The 24,252-nt window shown below is 40.5% G+C and overlaps 2 protein-coding genes across 4 annotated transcripts in view; one reads left to right on the top strand and one right to left on the bottom strand.

Moving 5' to 3' along the window:
• TRAPPC11 (trafficking protein particle complex subunit 11) overlaps nt 1-191 on the bottom strand; it is a 40,135-nt gene extending 39,944 nt beyond the window's left edge. Inside the window, exon 1 of the mRNA XM_030830747.2 lies at nt 22-191. The gene's annotated coding sequence lies outside the window, so the exon portion shown is untranslated. The remainder of the gene's footprint in view (nt 1-21) is intronic.
• A 186-nt stretch (nt 192-377) lies between these two features.
• Nucleotides 378-16,361, top strand: RWDD4 (RWD domain containing 4). Of its 3 annotated transcripts, none has more exons than XM_060291623.1 (7): nt 378-663; nt 3,200-3,280; nt 7,334-7,443; nt 7,549-7,696; nt 9,038-9,155; nt 11,061-11,110; nt 14,961-16,361. In XM_060291623.1, the coding sequence occupies exons 1-7, from the start codon at nt 640-642 to the stop codon at nt 15,018-15,020; spliced, it is 591 nt and encodes a 196-aa protein (XP_060147606.1). In that variant the 5' UTR covers nt 378-639; the 3' UTR covers nt 15,021-16,361. The 3 variants fall into 3 exon arrangements, with proteins under 3 accessions (XP_060147606.1, XP_069900731.1, XP_069900730.1); XM_070044630.1 differs by having other exon boundaries at nt 7,525-7,696; XM_070044629.1 differs by lacking the exon at nt 14,961-16,361 and adding an exon at nt 10,831-10,931 and having other exon boundaries at nt 7,525-7,696; nt 11,061-11,108.
• Nucleotides 16,362-24,252: the final 7,891 nt, after the last annotated feature.

The raw sequence follows: 24,252 nt of genomic DNA, 5'->3' as shown, positions 1-24,252 counted from the left end.
GGTCTCCCGACCCGGACTCACCCAGGCCGCACGTCCCGAGCCCGCTGCAGCTGTGGCCGGTCGCCGCCAGCCGGGGGAGAACCAGGGGAAGCAGGCGGGGGGGTGTGGGTGTCACAAAACGCCGGGGGCCGTCCTTACCACCACCACCGCCCCTGATCCGGTGCCCACAAGCGAGACTTCCCAGAGCCCATCCGCGCAGGCACAGGAAGCACTTTCTGGGCTTGACCGACAGCGCCCTAGGCCAATCGCCGTCCCGGAACTCTACGCTGCTCCACGAAACGTAAGGAAGACGCTCCGCTTCCTAGAGGAGCAGGAGCTGGGGGCGGGGAGAGAAGGAGCCAATAGGAGAAGCGAGAGGGAGGGGGCGGGGTCTCTGCTGTTAACGCCTTTCTCTCTCTCCTGCGACTCGCTGGCTCGCCTGTTGCGGAGGCCGCTGGCTCCTCGCTTGCAATCCTCCGCCGACGGCTTCGCGCTGCCCGGGGATCGGGAACCTGCGAGACTCTCGTCTGCGGTGCTAAGGGTGTGCCTCAGCAGCCCAAGGCGCAGAAGAGGGACGCCCCGGCCTTGGGGCCACTGCCCTCGCATTATTTTCGTTGTCGCGAACGCCGTCCGCCCGGGAGGCGCCCCGTGACCGGCGCGATGAGTGCCAACGAGGACCAGGAGGTGAGTCCGGGTGGACGCTCCTTTCCCGCGCAGGCGGGGTGCCCCTCTCAGGCCCCGCACGTGCCCTCGCCTCTACGGCGGCAGCCTCGCTGAGGTGCCCTATGTTTGCGGGTGTCCTGCGCGGAGAGGCCCAGCGCGCCTACCTGGGTAGGGGACCACCTCTGCCCTTCCTCCCCCGCACTGCAGTTTTGAGTTTTGCAAACCCTGGGGTTCCCCCCAGGTCTCCTGATAACGAGGGCGAGTGTCCTTGGCCCGCGACCCGGTGCACTTGGCTCGCCTTAAATCCCGTGTGTTGTTCAGCGCCTGTGTTCTGAGTTAGGCTCTTTGGGAATCTAATCACCTTTATATTTTAAAATCTGTTGGCTGGTAGAGAAAGTTAATTGAGTTAGTTAAATTTCTGGTGCAGGGAAATAATGACACTAGTGTCTTCTGGCTGTATTGCGTGGTGGAAGGAATCATTTAATATATCCATCTGATAGTTGTCCAGTGGATACAAAGTCTGTTTTGACCATCCATGTACTACCGGAATTGTATGGTTTACACTCAGATATTTTCTCGTGAAATGCCACTTTGACATTGAATCATATGATATTAGAGTTGTAAGTAGGTGTTCACTTTTCATTTAGAGTATACTGCTTTAAAGTTAGTACTTTTACATGACACATGTCATGGAATCGCGGTATTGGAAGTTACCTTTAAAGAAGACCCAAAGTTCAATAAGCTGTGATGTCTGAATCCTTCTAAAATATTCTTGCCAGTTGAGTTTCTAAGCTAAGGCGTGAACAGTTATTACTGTGTAGCATGAAGCGTATAGTGTAAGGTTTCTCAAAGTTTTCTCAAAGTTTGGCCCATGGACCACCGCCTAGAACCGTTTGGGTGGTTGTTAGAAAAACAATTACCTGCACTCTAGCTCAGATTTACTGAATTGAAATTCCTGAGGTGAGAACCAGCCATCTCCATTTAACAGTAAAATAGCATCTTCTTCCACAGGACAGTTTTTCAGATGTTTGAAGACCATTTTCCTGCCCAGTTTTTCAGACCTCCTCCTCTCATGCCAACTGGTTCCTTTTAGCTCTTCTCCATTTGTTCATTCTTTTTAGTTCCTTCACTCTTCTGGAATTGTGTATCTGTGGACACATTATAAGTTTATTTATGTTCTTTTTTTTAAAATTGGGGCATTGCAGTTTTCTACAGTTAGATTTACTGTCAACAAAAATCCTTAAAGTGCTTTATGCAGAGCAGTTTGTCTTTCATCTTCTGCTCTGTATGTTTAGGTACCTAAGGACAAGTTCTTCTTATCCTGTAAAGTTTCATCTTGTTAGATTGTTTTAAAGGGGTTTTAAAATTCTTCTGCTGCTCCAGCATGATTCACTATCCCATCAAATTGTCATCCACAAATTTGATAAGCCTGCCTCCAACTTTTGTTCCTGTCCAAGCCATTTAATTGAAATATAGGGAAGGATTAAGGACAGAAGGAGTAGCACTACATTTTGAGTAATGTTGTTTTTCTAATCCCATCTCAGTTATTCCTCGATCCAGTTTGAATTCTTATATTTTTTTTTCCTGTGAAGGTAGCAAGAGAAACCCATGGGGCCTTGCTGAAATCCAGGGAGACTGTTTTGTCTCTTTCCCTAATGTACCAATCCAGTCACTCTCCCTAAGAAGGGTTGTGAACATATACCTTGTTTTTCATATTCTTGCCAAGTCGTAGGGGCTACTCCTTAACTCTGCTGGGTCCTCACAAACTCTTTCTTTAGTGATCTGTCTTAAAATGTTGTCCACGTAGGTCAAACTCACCATCCTGTAGTTTGTAGAATTCTCAACATGCATCTTTTTGAAAACTAAAATATCTGCGGAAGTGCAGTCTTTCTTTTCTTTACCTCTTCTGAGGTCTTTGTCAGTAAACACGACAGTGATTGGGTCTTCTCATTTGTAAGCCCACAGCATTCTAAGAAGTATTTCCAGCCAAGGATTGCTAGTTACATTTTCTCTTGCAGTCCTTTTTCCCATCTTGGATAGATACTTGTCAACCTCTTTCTAACTACCATTTTTTAAAAGTTCTTTTTATTGTCCGTAAGTGTTTTTTCAAGTTTTGTGTCCTTCTGTGGTAGGGATTACAAATATAAATAGTATGTGTAAATCATGGGGAATGACTGTGTTTCATCTCGTCCGCAAGTTTAATGTTCTTTCTACCCCAGGCTAGCCTTTAGCAGAGTGAGAAAGCACAGGCTCTGGAGTTGCTTTAAACTGAATCTTATTTTCCTCCCTAGTAGGAAGGAGAAAACAGTAAGATCTTCATAGGATTGATGTGAGAATTAAGTGAGATAATCCACTGCAAAATGCTTAGCGGTGCCTGGCGCATAGTGTTAAAGAAAGGATTAGGGTTGTGATGTGTTAGTATAGCACCTGGGTCAGAACGCCATGTAAGTCAGCCAAGTTTTACGCTGTTGAGTGGACTTGAACCAGAAACAAAAGATCCTCTATTTCTAATCCGTTTATATGACTAAACAATGCTCCTGTGATTCATTTCTTTCAGATGGAACTGGAGGCATTGCGTTCTATTTATGAAGGAGATGAAAGTTTCCGGGAATTAAGTCCGGTTTCATTTCAATATAGGGTAAGACCTGGCATGAATAGAAGCACTTACTACTTTGTGGGAAAAGACGAAAGTTGCTTTTTAAAATGCTGGGGGGTTTTTTTTGTTTTTTTTTAATTTAGTGGTTTATATTTATTATGTCTTTGGATTTGCTGAAGCATTTAAATGAAAACTCATCACTATGACATGAGTTATTTTCAACTTTTGAAAACTTAATTCAGAAACTTTTAAAAACTAAGATAAACGTTTTTATTGTAAGAGAATTTTAGAATGTTAGAAACAGAAGAAACATTAGAAATTATGTGGTTTTACCTTCTAATCTTAAAGATAGCTTCTCAGTCCTTACTTCCCAAGCTCCCACAGCTGATATTGATAAATGTTAGGGTTAAAATCCAGGTCTCTAGTCCAAGTCTAGCATTCTTTTTACTAGCCTATAATTTAGTCAAGAAAAGTTGATATTTTCTTAATTCTGTATTACCAATGTGCATGAATATTTTATGAGTATGTGAAATGTCAATTTTTCTTTAAAATAAAGGTTGCTTATAACTCTTTTTCAACGTGGAACAGTACCAGTATTTTATTTTATAAATAAATAACATAAACCGTTTATCTGAATGATTTTAAGTAGTAGTGGGTGGTATGGAGAACTTTTTTTATAAAAGACTTATGCAAGATTTATGGTTGTTAACATTGTCACCATTTAAAATAAATTGTTTGATGGGCTTCCCTGGTGGCGCAGTGGTTGAGAGTCCGCCTGCCGATGCAGGGGATGCGGGTTCATGCCCCGGTCCGGGAGGATCCCACATGCCGCGGAGCGGCTGGGCCCGTGAGCCATGGCCGCTGAGCCTGCGCGTCCGGAGCCTGTGCTCCGCAACGGGAGAGGCCGCAACAGTGAGAGGCCCGCGAACCCAAAAAAAAAAAAGGTTTCTCCATTCCTATAGAATGAGGACTAAACTCCTCAGCTTGACACCCAGTGCCTTCTGTTTGCTTTGGACTGTGTCTCCAGACTTTCCTGGCACTGGCATCTGTTAGACGTGATACCTTGTTAAATGTTTCCCTGCACTGTCGTTACTACTCTGTCTTGGGACACGTTGTTTGCTCCTGCCCTCGCCTCTCCTCCATCATGCATCCTACCCTTCCGTTAATGCTTACCCCAAGCCTCCTCTGTGGCGTACGTGGGCCATGTCTCCTCTCTGTCCCCTGACTTCAAAGTAGGATCGACTAGTCCCCATTTCCTCATGCTATGTTCTGTCGCTTTGGAACTTTTCCTAGTGCTGCAGTTTAGTCAGTTGTCTGAAGGTCTGTCTCCCTTGAAGACAGTAGTGCTCTTGTCTCTTGGGTGATGCACAGTGTGAGGCGTGTGACAGTTTGTTTCTACTTATACTTTGAGTAAGGGTTTAGTGACTGCATAAAGCAAGTAACTTTTATTACTTTTTTTTTCCTACTGTACAGCAAAGTAGAGTTCCCTGTGCTATACAGCAGCTTCTTATTAGTTATCTATTTTATACATGTTAGTGCATATATGTCAATCCCAATCTCCCAATTCATCCCACCCACCACTTTTCTTACTTTTTAATTATCTCTACTTAAAACACAAGCATAAACCGATGACGTCCATTATGCAGGTAATCAACTTGTGTAAGTATAGCAACAGATCCCGGAGTTCATTTGACATAATTTCTAAGCCTCACCTTATATTGATGTGGGGTATGATTGAGGGTTAGGAGATGTGAATAAAAACATTAGTGGTCAGAAAATAAAAGTGAGTCAAGTAACAATTTAGGGTGAAAATTTTTTAAGTATTTTGACTGAAGTTTAATATTAAGTATTTAAAAACCCACAAAGCAGCACATATACTAAAAATACTACAGAAGAGATTAGCATTGCCCTGTGCAAGAATGAGATGCCGATTCATGAATCATTCCATAGTTTTATTCGAAAATCATCGTTCTGCAGCAACCAGTGTGATGATTGTTTCAGGCAAGGATCCTTAATGGATACTGAAACCTTTGGGTGAAAAGTTGTTGAGAAACAAGCTATGCACATGGTTTTGTAGTACCACCCACAGATTTCTTCGTAATTACAAGATGAAAAAGATACCTTTCCATTGAAGAGGTCTGGAGAATATCACCCTAACCAAGTGATCAAACTTGGTATCACCACTAATGATTCTGGAAGGTCTTACGTGCCTCATTATTTGGTGCTGGGGGAGTGCACCACATTGCCTCCCCAGTATCTTTATCAAAGCCATTTACCAAAGCCGTTTAGTCTGAATCTGAACAGAGGAAACAGTCAGTCCTGATCTGGGGACTTATACAAGAAAACTGGCCTAGGTTCTTTTTGTCATGAAAGACATTTAGGAGGTGGGGTGGATACTGGGGACTGTTCTAAATTAAAACAGAATAAAGAGATCTGACAACCAGATGTAATCCACGATCCTCAACGGATTATGGATTTGGGGGTTGAGGGAGTGCTTTGTTAAAGGACACTTTAGATACAATTGGTGACTTTTAATATAAGTTATGAATTAGATAATATTTTTGTATCAGTGTTGAATTTCTTGGGTGTGTTAATGGTTTTGTGGTTATAAAGGAGAAGGTTCTTATTCTTAGGATACTTTAGTTTAAGGACATTTCATGATGTCTGCAGTTTACTTTCAAATGGTTCAACAAATGCCAAAGGAAAACAATCACATACATTGGGGAAAGGGAGTTGGTCCTATAGTGGAAGAAAGAGAAGGCAGGTGGAATAATAGGTATGTGGTGAATAAGATACGTGTCAGTGAATGTTCATTGTTCTTTCAAAATAAAAAGCTGGGGAGAGCAAAAGAAATAGAAAAGACATCTTAAATTCAGGTCAAATAGGTGATCAAAACATACAAACTTCCAACTATAAAGTAAATAAGTTGTGGGGATGTAATGTACAACATGGCGACTGCAGTTGATAGTACCCTATTGTGTACTTTGAAAGTTGCTAAGAGAGTAGATCTTAAAAGTTCTCATCACAAGAAAAAGAAAATTGTAACCATGTGTGGTGATGGATGTTAACTAGATTCATTGTGGTGATCATTTTGCAATATATACAAATATTGAATCATGTTGTATACCTGAATAATATAATGTATGTCAATTATACCGCAATTAAAAAAAAAATTTTAAGTAAATTTACTTATTTATTTTTGGCTGCATTGGGTCTTTGTTGCTGCACGCTGACTTTCTCTAGTTGCGGCGAGCGGGGGCTACTCTTCGTTGCAGTGCGTGGGCTTCTCACTGCGGTGGCTTCTCGTTGCGGAGCATGGGCTCTAGGTGTGTGGGCTCCAGTAGTTGTGGCTCACGGGCTCTAGAGCGCAGGCTCAGTAGTTGTGGCACATGGTCTTAGTTGCTCCGCGGAATGTGGGATCTTCCTGGACCAGGGCTGGAACCCGTGTCCCCTGCATTGGCAGGTGGATTCTTAACCACTGCACCACCGGGGAAGTCCCTAAAATTTTTTAAAACTTTTTCAGGAGTTTCTGTCCAGCCTAAGGCACTCCTTTTCCTTATCTCTCTACCCTTTCCTTTTTTCTATAAATGTTACATTTCATTTTCTACTTTCTTGGGATCGTGCTAATGCATATCGGTTTACCTGTTCTTAAAGCGTCTTATGATTTAGCAATTGGAAAACTTAAGACAAAGATGAGGTGTTTCAAGTTTGTGGATTTTCATTTTTGTCCATTCTCTTCTTGTTCCCATAGTTGATGTCTTATCTTTGTCCTCAGAAAGCTTTGATGAAACAAAAAAATACATGTGTCAGACATAATCTTGGGGTTCGAAAAGATTGGAGGGCTGATGAGAGAGACAGGCCATGGACATCAGCTAAAGCTGTTTAAAACAGCCTAGGAGTGAGTTAAAAGACAGATTAATCAAAGGCTGAGCCCTCACCCTCTGCTGGGTCTTAGCCCATACCCCGAACTTTTCAAGATATGACATGACTGATCTGATCACGAGCATTGGAAAGAAGTCAGCATTTTAAAGATCATCATTTAATATTCTGCCTTTGTAGCACTTTTTACAAGCCTAAGATTTCCCTTTTCTTCAGATAGGTGAAAACGGTGATCCCAAAGCCTTCCTAATAGAGATTTCCTGGACAGAAACCTATCCCCAGACACCTCCAATCATATCTATGAACGCCTTTTTTAACAACACCATGTGAGTAGTGTTCCGTTTTCATGAGGTGTTTTCTGTTGGGGGGCGGGGGCAGGGTAACTGTCTCTCTTACTTTTCTCTTAGCGATGTATATCTTGTGCATTGCAGATCATCAGCTGTAAAGCAGAGCATATTAGCCAAGTTACAGGAAGCAGTGGAAGTCAATCTCGGGACGGCCATGACCTACACATTGTTTGAATATGCCAAGGACAGCAAAGAGCAGCTCATGGAGAATCACCATCCTGTCCATTCGGCTGTGAGCAGGGCATTCAGTTTCACCATACTTTGTTTGTTTTGGTTTCACTCTGCTAGTAATTCATTTTTGCTAGTTATTATTGTTTAAAAATTGGAGGGAGACTTTGTGTTAGATTTAAAATGATAGTCACATCTGAGTTAAATAAGAACAGTGAATTTTAGATTTCTCAGTGTCTGCTTATCTTTAAAAATGAAATGATATTCTCTAGATTTTGCCCTTCACATAAGCCTAGAACACTTCGTGGGTGTGCCAGAACTGAGCTGTGTACAACCAAATACTTTTTCAAGTGTATTTAACATCTTCATAAAGCTCAGATAGAAGATTTCTTACCTAGTGCTGAAATACATATGAAATTACGTACTTTCTCCACGAGGCTTATTTAGTTGGAAGTAGTCCTGCCACAGTTCAATTGGAAAGTGTTGCAGCTTAAGGAGACTTCATTAAATAGGAAAAAATTATTTTATTTGTAGAATTATTTTAGGAAATAATCATCTTTTATGACCTTAAGCAGGTATGTGTTAGACCCCTCTGCACCAAGTCACGCACTCCAAGACTTTCAGTGGTCAGTATCAGTTGAGTTTTGTCTTGTAAACCAAAGGCCACGAGCAGTTCTGGCTTCCATGTTCCCCATGACCACAAGTGGACACTGACAGGCAGCTGGAGACGCAGTGGAGGGCGAGAGCTCCTGGACTGCGAGAGCTCCTGGACCGGGGGCCAGACCGCATGGCCCTGAGCATGCACTCCTTTGCTGTGTGATTTCGGGCAGTTTCTTAGTCTCTCTGTGCTCTGTTTTTTCATTTGTAAAATGGGGATTATAATAGTATCTACCTCGTGAGATTGTTCTAAGGATCAAATGAGTGATGCTGTACAGCATTTACGGCAGTGCTTGGCACGTAGTGAGCATTTTAGGTTTTGTCTATCTGACTACATGACCCCAGATATTTTAAAAATTTCCTTCATTTCCTCTGGGAACCAGGAGGTTCTAAGTAGGCATATGTGATTTTTCTAAAGACATATTTAACTTTCACATACTAGCGCATTAACTGAACTGTAACATTACCTTGGCACTTCAGAGCTTCAGCATAATCCTGGGATCAGATCTTGTTTCTCAGGGACCTGGTTATAACAGTATAACTAATATTATGGCCTTCAATGCGAACTTTTAGGAGAGTGAAACCAATAATGTGCTAAGGTTCCTGATCTAATAAACGAATACAATAATAAAGGATTCTTTTACTTCACAAACCTAAAAATTGTCAACTCATTTCAGGATATAGCCATATTTAGTGTAATTCAGTAAGTTTTAAGGCTTGAGTCTAAGAATTTGTTCTTTTTTTCTAGGCGTCCATAAGCAATATCATCTCAGTTGAAACTCCTAACACAGCCCCATCAAGTAAGAAAAAAGACAAAAAAGAACAACTCTCAAAAGCCCAGAAACGGAAGCTGGCAGATAAAACAGGTTTGTGTTATTTTTTTTCTTTGATAACACACGTAACTGGGTTGCTTTTTGGTATGATATGAATGCTTAATAAGTATATTTAGATTTAGAAGATTAGTTCTCTATACTCTTCATTCTTGGAACATTGGGATCAGAGACTGTTTTAGGTCACAGACGTACATTGAAAATATTTACTACTACTTTACCACAAGAGATAAACATTTGAGAAGAAGGTCAAGTGGCAAAGTAACTATAAATGAGTCTGAAGATTGTAGACCATTAGAATAGTGTACAGATGTGTGTCCTACTGGTACCCTCTCTGACATGTTTGGAATTTTCCTGTTTGTTTACCTTTATGACAGATAAGTGTATTTTTGAAATTTTTTTGAAATATAGCTTTTATCTGAAATGAAGTCTGGTATACCATCAAATCTTAACACAATAAATAATTTAATGTTTTCGTCTGTAGTTGACTTACTTATACAACAAGATTTAAGAATATATATTTGGTCCTTTTTCTTTATTTAACCTAAAACTTTGCAAATTGACATCAATTTGTAAACTTTTTTCCCAGTTAAGGAAAATGAGGACATTATCATGTGTGCGTATAGATATTTCTATCCACGTACACAAGTGTGTACCTATACTTACGTCTGTATGTGTGTGTTATTGCTGTATGGTTACAAGCTGCCCTTTATTAAAAGAAGTGACCCCTTTACTTTGATGAAGAGGTTTAAAATAACACCCTTTCTTTTATAAAGTTATGGTAGTTTTTGGTTGTTTATGTTTTGTTTAATGTCATTTGTGGCAAAATAAAAAGAAAGCAACTGTGTTGGCCCTCAAAATACATTTTTTGAGATCGTATTGGTTTATGAAATAGAAAATCTGGGACTCCATTATACCTACTGTCAAAGCAGCATTAAAGTATAAACAACTGAAGCAGTAAATTGTTAGCCATTATAATCTGTTTTTTAGAATTTTGGTTCATCTCTTTCCAGAATGTTTTAGCATATATGTCAGTTAGTTTGTTACTGTTGCTTTCATACATAATGACCTACACTTGTTCCCTTCCATTACTATCTCCCTACCTCCCTCTCCTTGGTGATGCCCACCTAAAGTCCGTATCTTCCTATCAGTGTGGTGCAGGAGCTTGTGACTTGAAACTTGCATTCTAAATAAAAATTTAATGGGACAGTCATGGCACTGTGGGTGAGTTTTGGTTACCAGAATTGGTGATCTGTCCCCGTTCCCCCTTATAACCAGTGAGGTAAGATTCTTATTGGCATGAAGGAGAAAAGAGCCATTAGCATCTAAAATTGAGCTCCAGTGATACAGCTTTTCTCCTGTAAGAATCACAGGGTTAGTTTCTGTTTCTCTTACTATACAATTAGTGTCCTTTATTTGAATGCAGATTTTGAAGGTTTCATAAAATGAGACATATATAGATACATGAAGCAAAGAGGAAATCAGGACAGTTTAGATTGAAAATTTTTAGACTACATTTATTAAACTATTTTTCAAATTTGAATAAAAGAGTGAAATTACTTCATAAACTATAAATTCTTATAAAAGGGTTGAGCTTGCTTTTAAGCGCTCCCAACAGATTAAAGCCCTGATTAAAGAATGTCAGGTTAAATAATGGATATTTTATCAGAGCACAGCAGTTAATAAATAAGTTGGCCCGGCCTCCTCTTAGGTTTGCAGGCAGACGTGTTCAGAAGGCCTCTTGTCTTGAGCCTGCTTCCTGGTATGAACACTAACTCACAAAAGAGCAAACTGACCCAACTTCTCACTTCAGTAAGCAAGGACCTTTTATTATTTAAATTTTTAATAACATTTGTTGTGTAGAGTAGTATATAAACTCTTATTTAAATTTAAATATTACTGATTGGTCTTACATATAAAGTTACTGTTTTCATCCTTTAGATCACAAAGGAGAGCTTCCTCGAGGTTGGAACTGGGTTGATGTGGTGAAGGTATGTAATATTTATATTTCAGTCTTCAAAAAATTGTTACAGTTATTGCCGTCAAGTAATGAAATTTATATCTTCCATTTTCTCCCCTTCAACCTTTGGATTTTACTGGGATGTCTGTTTCCTTTTTCACGTTCAGCATGTAAGTATCTTTGAAATATCTTTCACATTTTTCTCTTCCCTACACCCTCAGTTTTAGGTTTTCTTTTTTTAATAATGGAAAATCTGTAGAAATGAGTTATAACTACAGTAAAGTGTGCCTGTTTATGTAAGTACATCTTAAGAATAGATGTGCTAAAATATGACTCTAAATTATAGATAATATGGAATTTGAAACAAGTCATGAAAAGGAGTGCTTTGATTTCTTAGTAGAAGTTAAGTATTTTTTTTACGGCAGACCCTAAATGAAATTTCCCACCATCGTCAAGAAAGATTTTCTGGTTTTGTTGTTGAAAATTGTTTACTTTCCACTTGGAACTTTTTTTTTTTTTTTTGTGGTCACGGGCCTCTCACTGTTGTGGCCTCTCCCGCTGTGAAGCACAGGCTCCGGACGCGCAGGCTCAGCGGCCATGGCTTACGGGCCCAGTCGCTCCACGGCATGTGGGATCTTCCCAGACCAGGGCACGAACCCACGTCCCCTGCATCGGCAGGCGGACTCTCAACCACTGCACCACCAGGGAAGCCCCAAAGCAGTGTATTCTTAAAGTTTATTTTGAAGCCAGCTGTTTGGGCCATAGGATGCCTTTTCTGTAGAACCTATTTGAAGTAATTTTTGTGCTTCTAAAATCTAGTACAAAAATATTACCTGAGAGTAGGGAGCCATGAGCCACAACTGGAATAAAGAAACACAGTACACGCAGACCTTGTTTTATTTCAGTTCACTTTATCTTGCTTCGTAGATACTGTTTTGTACAAATTGAAGGTTTGTGGCAATCCTGCATTGTCAGACGATGGTTTGCATTTTTTAGCAATACAGTATTTTTTGATTAAGGTATGTGCATCTTTTTTTAGACATCATGCTATTGCACAGTTAATAAGCCACAGTATAGTGTAAACATTTATATGCACTGGGAAACCAAAAAATTCGTGTGTCTTGTGATGTTTGCTTTATTGCGGTCGTCTGGAACCCAACCCGCAAAATTTTGAGGTCGGCCTTTACTACTTCTTGCCTTCCTGGGAAGAGGCTGACCCTATACAAGCGATCGGTGTGGGTGAAGCTTCTCTGGCGTTCTCTCATTGACTTGGGCCCCCGCCACTGATCCTTCATAGATACTTACCATTGTCCCAGATGCACCTGTATTTATCTCACCAGCTAAGTCTGCTCTCCCCTTAAAATGCCGCCTGCTCCAGAAGGAGCTGTCTCCCAAATCAGAGTAAGGATCCATCTTTCTGGTGAGGCCCATCGCAGCCAAGCATGAAAAGGAGAAGAATATGCATCATCTTAAGTGATCATGCGCCTCTTTCCCAAGAGCCAGAAGTGTCGTTTTCAGTTTTTTTTTTTTTTTTTGATGTGGACTATTTTTTAAAATCTTACTGAATTTGTTACAACATTGCTTTTGTTTTTTGGTTTTTTGGCCGTGAGGCCTGTGGGATTTTAGTTCCCCAACCAGGGATTGAGCCCACACCCCCTGCATTGTAAGGCAAAGTCTTAACCACTGCACTGCCAGGGAAGCCCCCAGTTTGTTTTTAAGAGAGACTTTCTTAATATAAATTAGAATTTTAAGCCAAAAAATAAAGTAAAATTCAAATAATCCAGTAATCTTGGGAGATGGGAGAGATTTTTAAGGAGCTTACCACCTAGACACGGTTTGGACTCAGAATCCATTACTCTGAGCTAGTGGTTTCCACATGTGGTCTTTGGAGGCCCTCTTGGAGGGACTGTCAGGTTCAGACTATTGGCATCAAAATAGTAAGGTGTTTTTGCCTTTTTTACACTTCCTCTCGCACATGTACAGTGGCATTTACGAGAGGCTGCATGAAGTGTGATGATGCCATCACTACGTTCTCTATTAGAGCACTAATGGAATGTGTGCTTTTACATTCTTGCGTTTTCCAGAATTTTCTAAGATAGTAAGTGGGTTTAGGATCTAAGTACGTTCATTTCTGTGTTCACTCCGTTTGTTCCTAGTACTTGGACTGTGTTTTTGTTGGCCATTTTCCATTATATCTGCCTTACTATAGAAGCAGATTTGTGAGCACCCAGCTATCTTCTGTTGAGCTCGATAATAAAGAGATTTGCAAAAATGTAAAACAACACTACTCGTCACTTTAAGTTTTGGTTTTTTGTTTTAGAAAATGCAGTTTTTCATTTTTTTTTTTTTTTTTTTTTGCGGTACGCGAGCCTCTCACCGCTGTGGCCTCTCCCGTCGCAGAGCACAGGCTCCGGACGCGCAGGCCCAGCGACCACGACTCACGGGCCCAGCCGCTCCGCGGCATGTGGGATCCTCCCGGACCGGGGCACGAACCCGTGCCCTCTGCATCGGCAGGCGGACTCCCAACCACTACACCACCGGGGAAGCCCAGTTTTTCATTTTTAAAATGTGACTGGGTTATCATTATTGTTATTTTTATTTATTTATTTTTAAATTTATTTTATTTATTTACTTTTTTTTTTGGCTGCGTTGGGTCTTCGTTGCTGCACATGGGCTTTCTCTAGTTGTGGCGAGTGGGGGCTACTCTTTCTTGTGGTGCGTGGGCTTCTCATTGCGGTGGCTTCTCTTGTTGAAGAGCATGGGCTCTAGGCATGCTTGTTTCAGTAGTTGTGGCACATGGGCTCAGTAGTTGTGGTGCATGGGCTTAGTTGCTCTGCGGCATGTGGGATCTTCCAGGACCAGGGCTTGAACCCATGTCCCCTGCATTGGCAGGCGGGTTCTTAACCACTGCACCACCAGGGAAGCCCCTGTTATTTTTATATGAATTAAATTTCTCATTTTTCAAATGCAGGTAGGTATAATGTACATTTTAAAAAACAAAAAATCTCTTTAGGATCCTCAATTTTTAAGAGTGGGAAGAGGTCCCGGAGCCAAAATGTTTGAGGCGCACAGTTTGAGACTTATGTCACATTTTCAAAACTGTAAGAATTATGTAGTTAAGATGATAAGTCTTAAGTGTTTTATACATTGTTAAAATTTTAGAATTTATTGTTTGTAAAAAAACAAAAATAGAAGAATATCATTCATTTTATAAATGGTACCTTTTGTGTACTCTTGGTTCCAATTATTCTTGGAAAGCTTCAAGGGATTTTTTTACCCCTCTTGTTTTGTCGAGGTTATGTTTTCAAAGAATCCTGTTTAAAGTAGCTGAGGCTAAAGTTGAAAAGTATTTCCATATGGTGGAAGCTGTAGATGGTGCAAGTTACTTGAACCTTGTTGCCTGTTGTTCTATTAACTGTAAACGTTGACTTGATATGATGTGGAAATAGTGAACTCAAATAATATGAAAGCTTAAGTTTGTTGAATATTTCTTTCATCTTTTTTTATAGTTAAGCAAAACTGGCTCTAAAGATGATGAATAGCACTTGGAATTTGAGACGAGGGAGGAACAGCATCCTTTAAAAAGTAAACTGGGTTCAAAATCTTTCATTACTCTTTTCTGGTATTGAGGTGGCTTTCTATAAAACAATTTTTTTTTGTATGTTTCTTATGTAAAAAAATGTTTTAAGCTGAAAGTTCATGAAGAGATCTGGTTGTATTAAATTACTTTCACAAACTTGCCTTAATAAAAGGTGAAAATGCTACTGTTTAGTATACTTTGTGAAGCCAATTGGCCTTTATAAATGGACAAGTATGGAGAATTATAAATCATCAGTGTTAATTTATGTGATCTTATTCTGGTGGATGTGATTTTTTTTAAGGAGTATGAAGCGCTTTTCAAATTCTCATCCCAATGGAGCAGAAGACTGAGTGAACAGTGAGTTCACAGCGTGATCCATATTAATAGGCTTCTCGTCTTTACGTCTTCATCCCTTCTTTCTCTTAATTACTGAAGCATAAATTGCTTCAGAGAAATTTAAATACTAGTATTTGAACTTTATACATAATATTCTTTGTAGTTCCTTTTTATTTTTCAAGGGTGAACTGCTTTTTAATAAATGAATATCTGTTTATGCTTTCCTCCTGGTTTGGGTTATGTTTGATCATGAGAGCTTTCAATGGTATGTGGAATAGGAGAAAGAAAAAAAAACCAAATCTGCCAAATACATTAGAAAGCATTTGACTAGAAGTGCTGGTTCCTATTTAAAACCGTTCCCTTTGCTGCATATACCAAAATGGGAGTAAAAGATGCCTTAATATTTAATTTTTATATTGTTAGAGACAGTGGTTTTCATAAATTCCTATTTATCTGTTGTTGTGTATTTTTAGTTGTTTGATAACTGAGTTCTTCTAAGTGGTTTCACATAAAACCACATTTCAAGCATTGTTTCTTTTCAAGTATCCAAATGTACGTCTGAGCCCACTCATCTTTGTAAAAATAGACATAGAAGTCTTTCAAATGCTGTTTTAGCAGGAAGTTACTGATGTGTATGTGCGATTTACAGTGACTCTGTATATACTCCCCAGCTTGAAAAGCACTTAGAACTACTGCTGTGGTTTCTGGAAGAGTCAGTTGTCGGTTCCTCAATTACACCTGTGCAGCTCGGGTCTGAGTTTTTAAAGAATAGTTAACTTTTAAAGAAATTTCTTTGAGTTATATCCATGGTTTTTGCTGGGTTAACATTGGCTTCAGTTAAATCGTTTCAGTTATAAAGTAAGTATAACTATGGTGAAGAAGCTTGTCTCATTTTTAAATGCTGAGTCACATTTTATTTCTTGAATTAATACGATAGAAACGTCGAAATTCAGGGCCACTGGAATATGCCAGCTTTCTTGTTTGGGGTTGTGTGTATAGTTTTGTTGTGCTGACTTGTTTGCTTGTTTTTTAAAGAAACTGAAACTGCCATGTCTGCTAGTGGAAGAAAATGCTTTGTTTTGCTCTGAAGATTCTGAAATTATTCAGGCATATTGTGGTTCATAGATTACAAAGAATAATGCTAGTTAAATGCCAATGAACTATTTTTACTCTTTTTATACGAAATGTACAAATTTCGGGGCGGGGGGGGGGTGATGGTGGCAGCGGTGCCTCTTACTACCTTATGTAAAACACTTGAACATTCTCATCAATATTGCCATCATCTGTTTAATACTCCCAGTATATTTTCTCAACGTCTGTTTACCTAAAGTTGTATGGAATGACATAATAAGCAATAAAATCTGAATTACACTCAGTGACGTTTCTACATGTTTTATTTCACATCACTTGGAGAGAGAATTGTTGGTTCTGTAACTGCACAGACTTATGGTACAAGATGTACCATCCAGCTAGAAACTGTTCCAAATGTTGGACTAAAAAAGGTTTTTTAAATGAACTGATGAGGGTAAGATATACCCAGAGTCTACAAAATTAAATGGAAGTTGGAAGTTAAGGACAGCTTCAGCTTTCACAGCCTCAGGGGGCCCAGAGACAGGAGGTGAAGTCCAGGATCACCCCAGGGTAGGGAGACATAACACATGCACACATGCGCCGCATGCGTGAGGCTGAGACCTGTCCCCCATGGGGGCCCTGAGGAAGAGTTCTGGTCTTGAACTTTGGTTCTGGGTATAGCAGAAAATATCAGTATACATACGTGTACTCTCCTGCACCCATAACAAGTTATCTCATACTTGGGTTTCAGCCCAAATTCCTCCCCCATGTGGGCAATCTCAAAAAAACCCTCAAGCCAGGATGGTACCAGGTGGGTAGAACCTCTGGACAACACTCTGAAATGTTGAGCCCACCTTCAATCCAGACCTCCAAAGAAGCCCCATGGAGTGAAAACAGAACAGGAGGTGTTACCTGGTAGGAATTACCTGGTAATCTATGATTCTGAATTTCAGTGTTTTTGATTATTTGACCAAATCAGGAAGTGATGTATGGTCTGAAGTGTTTTTCAAACTGCAGTTTGTGATCCATTAGTGACGAAATTAATTGAGTGTCTTTACCAGCAGTTTTTCTAATGGAATGGACTAGAATAGGATTAAACAGAAAATACCAGTATATACTACATGTTATAAGGGTATTTGGGGGTGTGTATGTGTAAGTATTATGTAAAATTTATTTCTTAAAGTGAGTAATGGTGAAAAAAAGTTTGAAAGCCGCTGATGAAAGTATACAAAAGATGGAACAAAGTTTATTTGAAAACCGTTAATTTTTAAAAAGACAAAATATGCCTTTCAGAGTGCTAATAACATTTGTCATTAATTTTGCATTATTACCGAAGACCAGTTAAAGCCACATTGCATAGTATAATGGGAAAGGAGCAAAATGTTGGATTTGGAGTAGGACTTTTTTAATGACTTTGTCCTGTAAGAATTTTCATTATTACAGATTTACAGTTTTTGCTTATATGAAGAACTGAAGAGAACACCTAAGAGCTAATACCTGAGTAAATAAATAAATAATTTTAATAGCTTTAATTTCATACTGAAAAGAACCCAAAATAAGAAAATTAGTTCAATTTTCCCACCGTTTCTAGAGGTGTGAGCATTTTCTTCCTGGGTTTCCTGTATCCATCCAGTTTCCAAAATAAATTATAACCTGCCGATGGTGGTGGTAAGATAGACAGGAAACACTCCCACCCCTGCCCATTTTCCCCTATTTGTTACTGCTGGCAGCTGGGAAGTTCGAAGTGACCTTGCTCGTTTCTCTGCAGCCTTCTGGTGCTATAAGAGGTCTTTTTAGATTTGGCCTGTTGGGACACTCTTCTTGGTGCTTTAAACAACAAACCGTCTCTATGATCAGTTCTTTCTTATTTCATTCATAAAAGACAATGCAAATTATAAAAGGAGGAAACTGTCCCCAGGGTTGGGGGAGGATGCAGATGAAATCATTTTGCTTCATAATTAAGTGGTTAGAAATTAGCCTTGAAAGTTTTAATCTATGACAGTGTTTAGAACGCAGAAGGAGATAAGAAAGGTTTTCATGTATGGAATTACAGAGGACAAGCTTCAGCAGCCTCACTGTGTGTAGACTGAAGAATCCTTTGCCCTTACACGCTCCAGAGTTTCATTCTGCGGCTACCGCAGGGTGACACTGCATGTGTTTCTACGGAGGGCAGTAGGTGCTCTGGATCACCGCCCACCTCATTTGCGAAGGAACATACTAAGACTTGGACCCTTGTGTCCTTGGAAAATCTGAATCCCTCTGAGGTTTCAGTGGATGCAAACACTTTATTAATTCCTACATTCTTTTCACTGTTTTGAATTCTTAAAATCACACCTTTTTCAAGTTCTACCCAATAGTGTGATTTTTTTTAACACAAATGTGAAAAATTAAAAGTGAAAACTTTTCCTCCTTTTTCTGTCCTATTTCTCTGAAGATTGCTAAATCTAGGATTTGTCAGTTGGCCGTTTCATTCGATAAATGCGGACTACACTAAATGTTCCTCACCTTCCAGGGGCTGCTCAGAGATAAAACTTTAATTGGTGGATGCTATTTATTTCAAATTCTCATGATAACGGAGAAATCATGGAGTGGTTACAAGAATGGCCATCCATCTGCTAAGAGAAAAACTTCACTCCCACTGCATGCTGACAAATGCCATCTGTTAAGTTTTTCCCTTAGTATCTTTTTCTCCACATCTTTTTTTTTACTCTGAGTAAGGTGGACAGCCTCTAGAGGGGTTTTTTTCCCCCAGCTTTATTGAGCTGTAATTGACATATAACGTTGTGTAAGTACAATGTGATGATTTGATACGCTTATCACACTACGATTATTTAACACCTCCATCTCTTCATATAATTATTTTTGCGTGTGGTGAGAACAGTTAGGATATCTATTTGCCTTGCTAAGTATAAATACAGTATTGTTAACTATAGTCACCATGCTGGACATTAGATCCCCAGAACTTATTCATCTTATAGCTGGAAGTTTGTACCCTTTGACCAGCATCTCCCAACCCTCCAGCCCCTGGCAGCCACCATCCACATTGTTTCTACGTGTGGAGCTTTTTTCGGATTCCACATACACATCATACAGTGTTTGTCTTCCTCTGTCTGGCTTATTTCACTTAGCACAAGGCCCTCAAGTTCCATCCATGTTGTCACAAATGGTGAGATTTCCTCTTTCTCATGATTGAATAATATTCCATCCTATAGAGGGCTTTGAGCAGAGGAGTGAGGCGATCTGACTTTTGTTTCAACGGTTTATTGTGGCTTCTGTGTTGGGGATGGACTGAAGCGGAAGGGACGGCAGGGAGAGACCAGTGGGGAAGCTGTCGCAGAAATGCGGGTGAAAATAATGATGGCTTGAACTAGGATGGGAGGTGGAGGTGGGTGAGCAGTGATCAGCTTCTGGATGTGTGTTGAGAGAACTGCTCACGGGATTTGCTGACAGATCATATGAAGGATGTGGGAGAAATAAATAGATGTGTATCAACAATGATTCCTAGGGAATTCCCTGGTGGTCCAGTGGTTAGGAGTCTGCGCTTTCACTGCTGAGGGCCCGGTCGGGGAGCTAAGATCCCACAAGCCCTGTGGCGCCAGCCAGAAGTCATATAATAATGACTCCTAAGCTTTTGACCTGAGCAATTGCAAAAAGTCGGTTTTGTCCGAGACTTTAATTCTCCCTAAATTATCCTAAAAATGTAAGGTAATCTCAGTGAACTCGCAACTTGATTTTTTATTTTTTTGCAACTTGATTTTTAAAAGAAAAAAAAAAAAGCTTATTCTGAAGTTCTTAAGGAAAACCAAGCACACTAAAACAGCCAGAAAAAAATATTGAAAAGAGTAATAAAGCAAGATTAGTTCTACCCATTAGTAAAACATACTTCAAGCAACAGGAATTAAAGTGATAAGGTACTGGCACCTTCTGTGTTCAATGAAATAAAATAGAATGCAGAAATGGACCTAAAAATATACAGTAATTTATGATATCTCTGTAGAAAATACAGTTTCTTCAATAACTGGTATTAGAACAACTGGATAGCCACCTGGGGGGAGGAAAGGAAAGGCATTCCTGTCTCACTATTTACATCATAGTAATTCCATAGGTCAAGAAAAAAAAATGATTCTTAAGTATATAATTTCAGAATGAGACGACCTTCCTTATGTTGGACACAAAACCCTGAAGGCATAAGAAAATGCTAAGTTGGATGATGTAAAAATGAAAAAGCTCTGCATAGAAATAATTTCCATAAATAAGACAACAAACTTTATTTTTCTTTTTGAAAAAAACTTACTTTTTGGAAGAAAAATTACTTTCAATATATATACATACAAAAAACTCTTAGAAATGATCAAGAGAAGAAATTATCAATAGAAAAATGAGCAAAGAATGTGACAGTTTTAGAAAAGGAAATGTAAATGACTTAAAGAAGAAGATGTTCACTCATAATAAGAGAAATGAAATCTGCAGTGAGATTCCATTTTTCTCCTATGAGGTTGGCAAAGCCTGAAAAGTTTGGTAATACCATTTTGGAAGGTGTGAGGAAACAGGCTTTCTCCTACAAAGTTTTTTGAGTGTAAATTATACAACCTTTATGAAAGACAATTCAGCAATGCCTGTCAAAATCACAAATACCAGAAATTCCAGAAATTCCACTTCTAGGAATTGTTCCCACTTCTATGCTTGTCTATGTGTGAAATGATCCGTGTGCATGGATAATGTCCTTTACTATTACTCATCCATAATCAGTAACAGTATCTTTAGGTATATCCTGAATGAAAGGCACCAGATTGGATTTGGGATCAAATCCAATGTGGTGGAGTGACTCTTAAGCTTTGACCTTAGCAACTGCAAAGAATCAATTCTTAGAGATATTAATTCTCCTTAAATTATCCTATAAATTTAAGGTAAACTCAAGGGTAGAGTGAAAAGGGCATTTGCATCAGAATCAAGCAGATGTATTAAAGGTATGCCCTTCTGCATTATTCGTGTGAATTTAAGTAAATGATGTCTCTCAGCCTCAAGTACTTCAACTGTAAGATGGGGACTTCCTGGGAGAAGCAGACCACCATGAGGCCCGAGGGCCCCACGTGTCTTTGCTGAGATGCCAACCTACAAGGCCTTCCCATCCTCCATCCCGAGCCCTTTGTGTAGCTGAGTCACACGGGCAACCACAGCATGACTGCAGTGCACCCTGCTCGCCCTGCTGGTCATGGGACTGGCTTGTCCACTCTTGCTGTAAAGGGTGCTGGGCCCTTGGCCCTGGACCTCAGCTACAGCACAACCCACAGCTGCTGTCGGGCCCATCCCGTGGGATGTAGGGTCAGGGACACTGGTTCCATCACGCTGAGTTGCTGTCACTTGCTGTGCTGAGAATAACAAACTACCTCACTCTGGTCCACGGAGTCTTGTTTACTTCCCAAAACTATGGCGTTATGGCCAGTCGATCGGCTGGCTTGCTTTGTCACTCCTTTGGGGGCTCGTTACTTCTTGCCGTCCTCTATGAGACTGGGGTTCTTCCCTTGACAGGAGTAATAAATAGTACCTTGAACTGAAAAGTTGTTATGAAGATGAGAGGAAACATTTGTGAAGAGCCTAAAATCGTAATGGGTACAGAGTAAGCAACAAGTGGTAGTTATTATTTTAAAAACAAATACTTTGTCAACTTGGTTCTTCAAATCAGATGTCCTTGAAGATCAATATCAAATGTTTTCTAGTTTATAATCTTGGCTATCTGTCATTGCCCTATATAGATAAATGAAGTAGAGAAAAATGCATTTTTTAAATTTATTTTTTATCGAGGTGACATTGGTTTATGTTTCATGCGTCCAACATTAAAGTTCTACTTCTGTATACCCTACAGCCTGCTCACCACCAAAAATGTGGTTTCCATCCATCACCATACAGTAGACCCCCTTTACCCATTTTGCCCTCCCCAGCCTGGCCCCTGCCCCTCTGTTAACCACTACTCTGATCTCAATATCTGTGCGTTTGGTTTGGTTTAGTTTGACAAATACATTTTCCAAACCTGTGTTTTCCTAACTGGTTCACAACCCAACGCATGAGTGGGTATAAATTCAATTGCGGGCTTCCAAAAGCAAGTTTTTTTAAATGAACAGAATAGAGTAGAATAGAATAGATCAGAATACAATATACATGTAAGAGTAGATAAAGTTCTGTGAAACATTTCCAGCTTGTTTTAGAAACTGTGTGTTTATATTCTGGGCTGTGGTGGAAGGTGTACTGTGAGTTCTGTTTTCTAGAAATCGAAAACCACTTTTCTAAATCCTAAATTGCTGCTTGCCTTAAACGCCTGTGAGGATTTCCATGGAATTCGATCAGATAATCCTGTGTTTAACCAGAACACTGCTTAGTTGGGACCAAAGATGGCAGAAAGTCTGCAGGAGTGAATTCTAACAAACCAGCTGACCAGAGCGTGTCTGGGGTGCTTTATTCTGATACCAGTCCGTCTAACAGAGTCCTGAGAGTTCAGTTTAAGAGATCGCAAGAAACATTCCAGCACTTTCATTGTCAGCAAATGGATCCTTGCTTTGAATTTTTAGTTTCCTTCAAATTTATAGCAGAATCATGCATTTTATTTAAGCTTCCTGTGTCCTTCATAAGCTGCAGAATTAGCTAGTGTCCCACGGTTTCCCACCTGAGCTGTCGCTCTGAGTCATTCTAACCACATCATGCTTTATGGCAGAACCGTTACTTTACTACTGGGTTGAGTCAGTGATTAAAAAACAAAAAAATACTCCGTTCTGCCACCCACACTGTGATTCTGCAAGCAGAAGGAGAATGTCATTCCGGAGCAACCTGATAATCAGTTTAACATTTCTTTCTCCGTCTTTCTAAATCTCACCCTTCACCAGTGTGCTTTTTCCATACTCACTGGTTTTATTGATTAGTGAAAGGAATGCTGAGTGACAGTGTTTTAGTAGGAAAGGACTGTCAGGCATCTCCACTCAGAGAGCTGTCCCAGGCCTGTCTGCAAAGGAAGTGCTTGAATCTGTGTCCATACATGGTGACATGGACTCTGGTCCCTCCTCCTTGGGCCATCGGGCTGAGGCATGTGCCCCAGCTCTTGTCTTATCTTCTCTCCCCCGAGAAGACTATACTTTCTTGACCGTGTTGATTAACTCAGTAGAATTTGGTTTCTGCAAGGATTTACAATTTAGATCAGGAAAAAGCAGTCTGTGGGCACTTAGGTCAAAGATTCTGGCGAATATTCATTAGCTCAGCCCTAGCATAGGCAGCCCAAGTAAAACCACAAAGAGAGGGCTTCCCTGGTGGCGCAGTGGTTGGGAGTCCACCTGCTGATGTGGGGGACGTGGGTTCGTGTCCCGGTCTGGGAGGATCCCGCATGCCGCGGAGCGGCTGGGCTCGTGAGCCATGGCCACTGAGCCTGCGCATCCGGAGCCTGTGCTCCGCAACGGGAGAGGCCACAACAGTGAGAGGCCCGTGTACCACCAAAAAAAAAAAAAAAACCGCAGAGAGAGAACTGTACTTCCCCCCGGGGTCCCCCCTTCCCTGTCTCCCTCCTCTGTTCCATAGACAGCGCCCACATGCTACTGGGGAACCCCAAAGTTCCCACTTCCCATCCCCCTCCTCATACCTGCCCATATCCTAAGTTCCGTGTCAACATTCCCCATGAAAACTCACATTAACGCCTCTGATTAAATGCCACTCCTCAGTTTGGGGGAAAACCACTTGCTTAAAGTAACTCATCTTCCCACCATCACACTACCCCCTGGGCTGCGAGTATGCTCAGGTTCACCTATGTTCACTGAGTTAAGGACCTCTGTTCTAGCCGAGGCCCACCTCCCCACTTGGGTTCTAAATCCTGTTGCCTCTCACAGTCTCCAGGACTTCGCTGTCACCCCTTGCTTGCTGCGTCCTCAGTTGCTATCTACCGGATCCTTCCCTTGGGCCATTTCACTGGGTGCCCACTGCACCATGCTGACTAGCAAACATCTTCTTTGATTCAAAACGAGACACATTTGCATACACAGTGGCTCCTGGAAGGCTTGTGCTCTACAGAGAGCGCTGGAATACTGGGGAGCCTGACCTCACCGGCTTCTGGATATCCCCTGAAGGCCAGGGAGTGTTAAAGCCCATAGGGGGTCAAAGTCAGGTCTTCCTTCTCTAGAATAAATTCATTTTCTTGTTTCGTCTTCCGCGGG

Source organism: Globicephala melas, chromosome 21, assembly GCF_963455315.2.
Source record: "Globicephala melas chromosome 21, mGloMel1.2, whole genome shotgun sequence".
NCBI classification, from domain to species: Eukaryota; Metazoa; Chordata; class Mammalia; order Artiodactyla; family Delphinidae; genus Globicephala; species Globicephala melas.
The sequence above is the reverse complement of the archived record's forward strand: the minus strand, read 5'-3'. Positions and strand labels throughout refer to the sequence as shown.

Bases quoted from the DNA above. Each gene is read 5' to 3' on its own strand.
- RWDD4 (XM_070044629.1), top strand. From the start codon at position 640: ATGAGTGCCAACGAGGACCAGGAG. The intron at 3,281-7,333 runs GTAAGACCTGGC...CCTTTTCTTCAG, and splicing joins CGGTTTCATTTCAATATAGG to ATAGGTGAAAACGGTGATCC. The intron at 10,932-11,060 runs GTAAGCAAGGAC...TTCATCCTTTAG, and splicing joins TGACCCAACTTCTCACTTCA to ATCACAAAGGAGAGCTTCCT.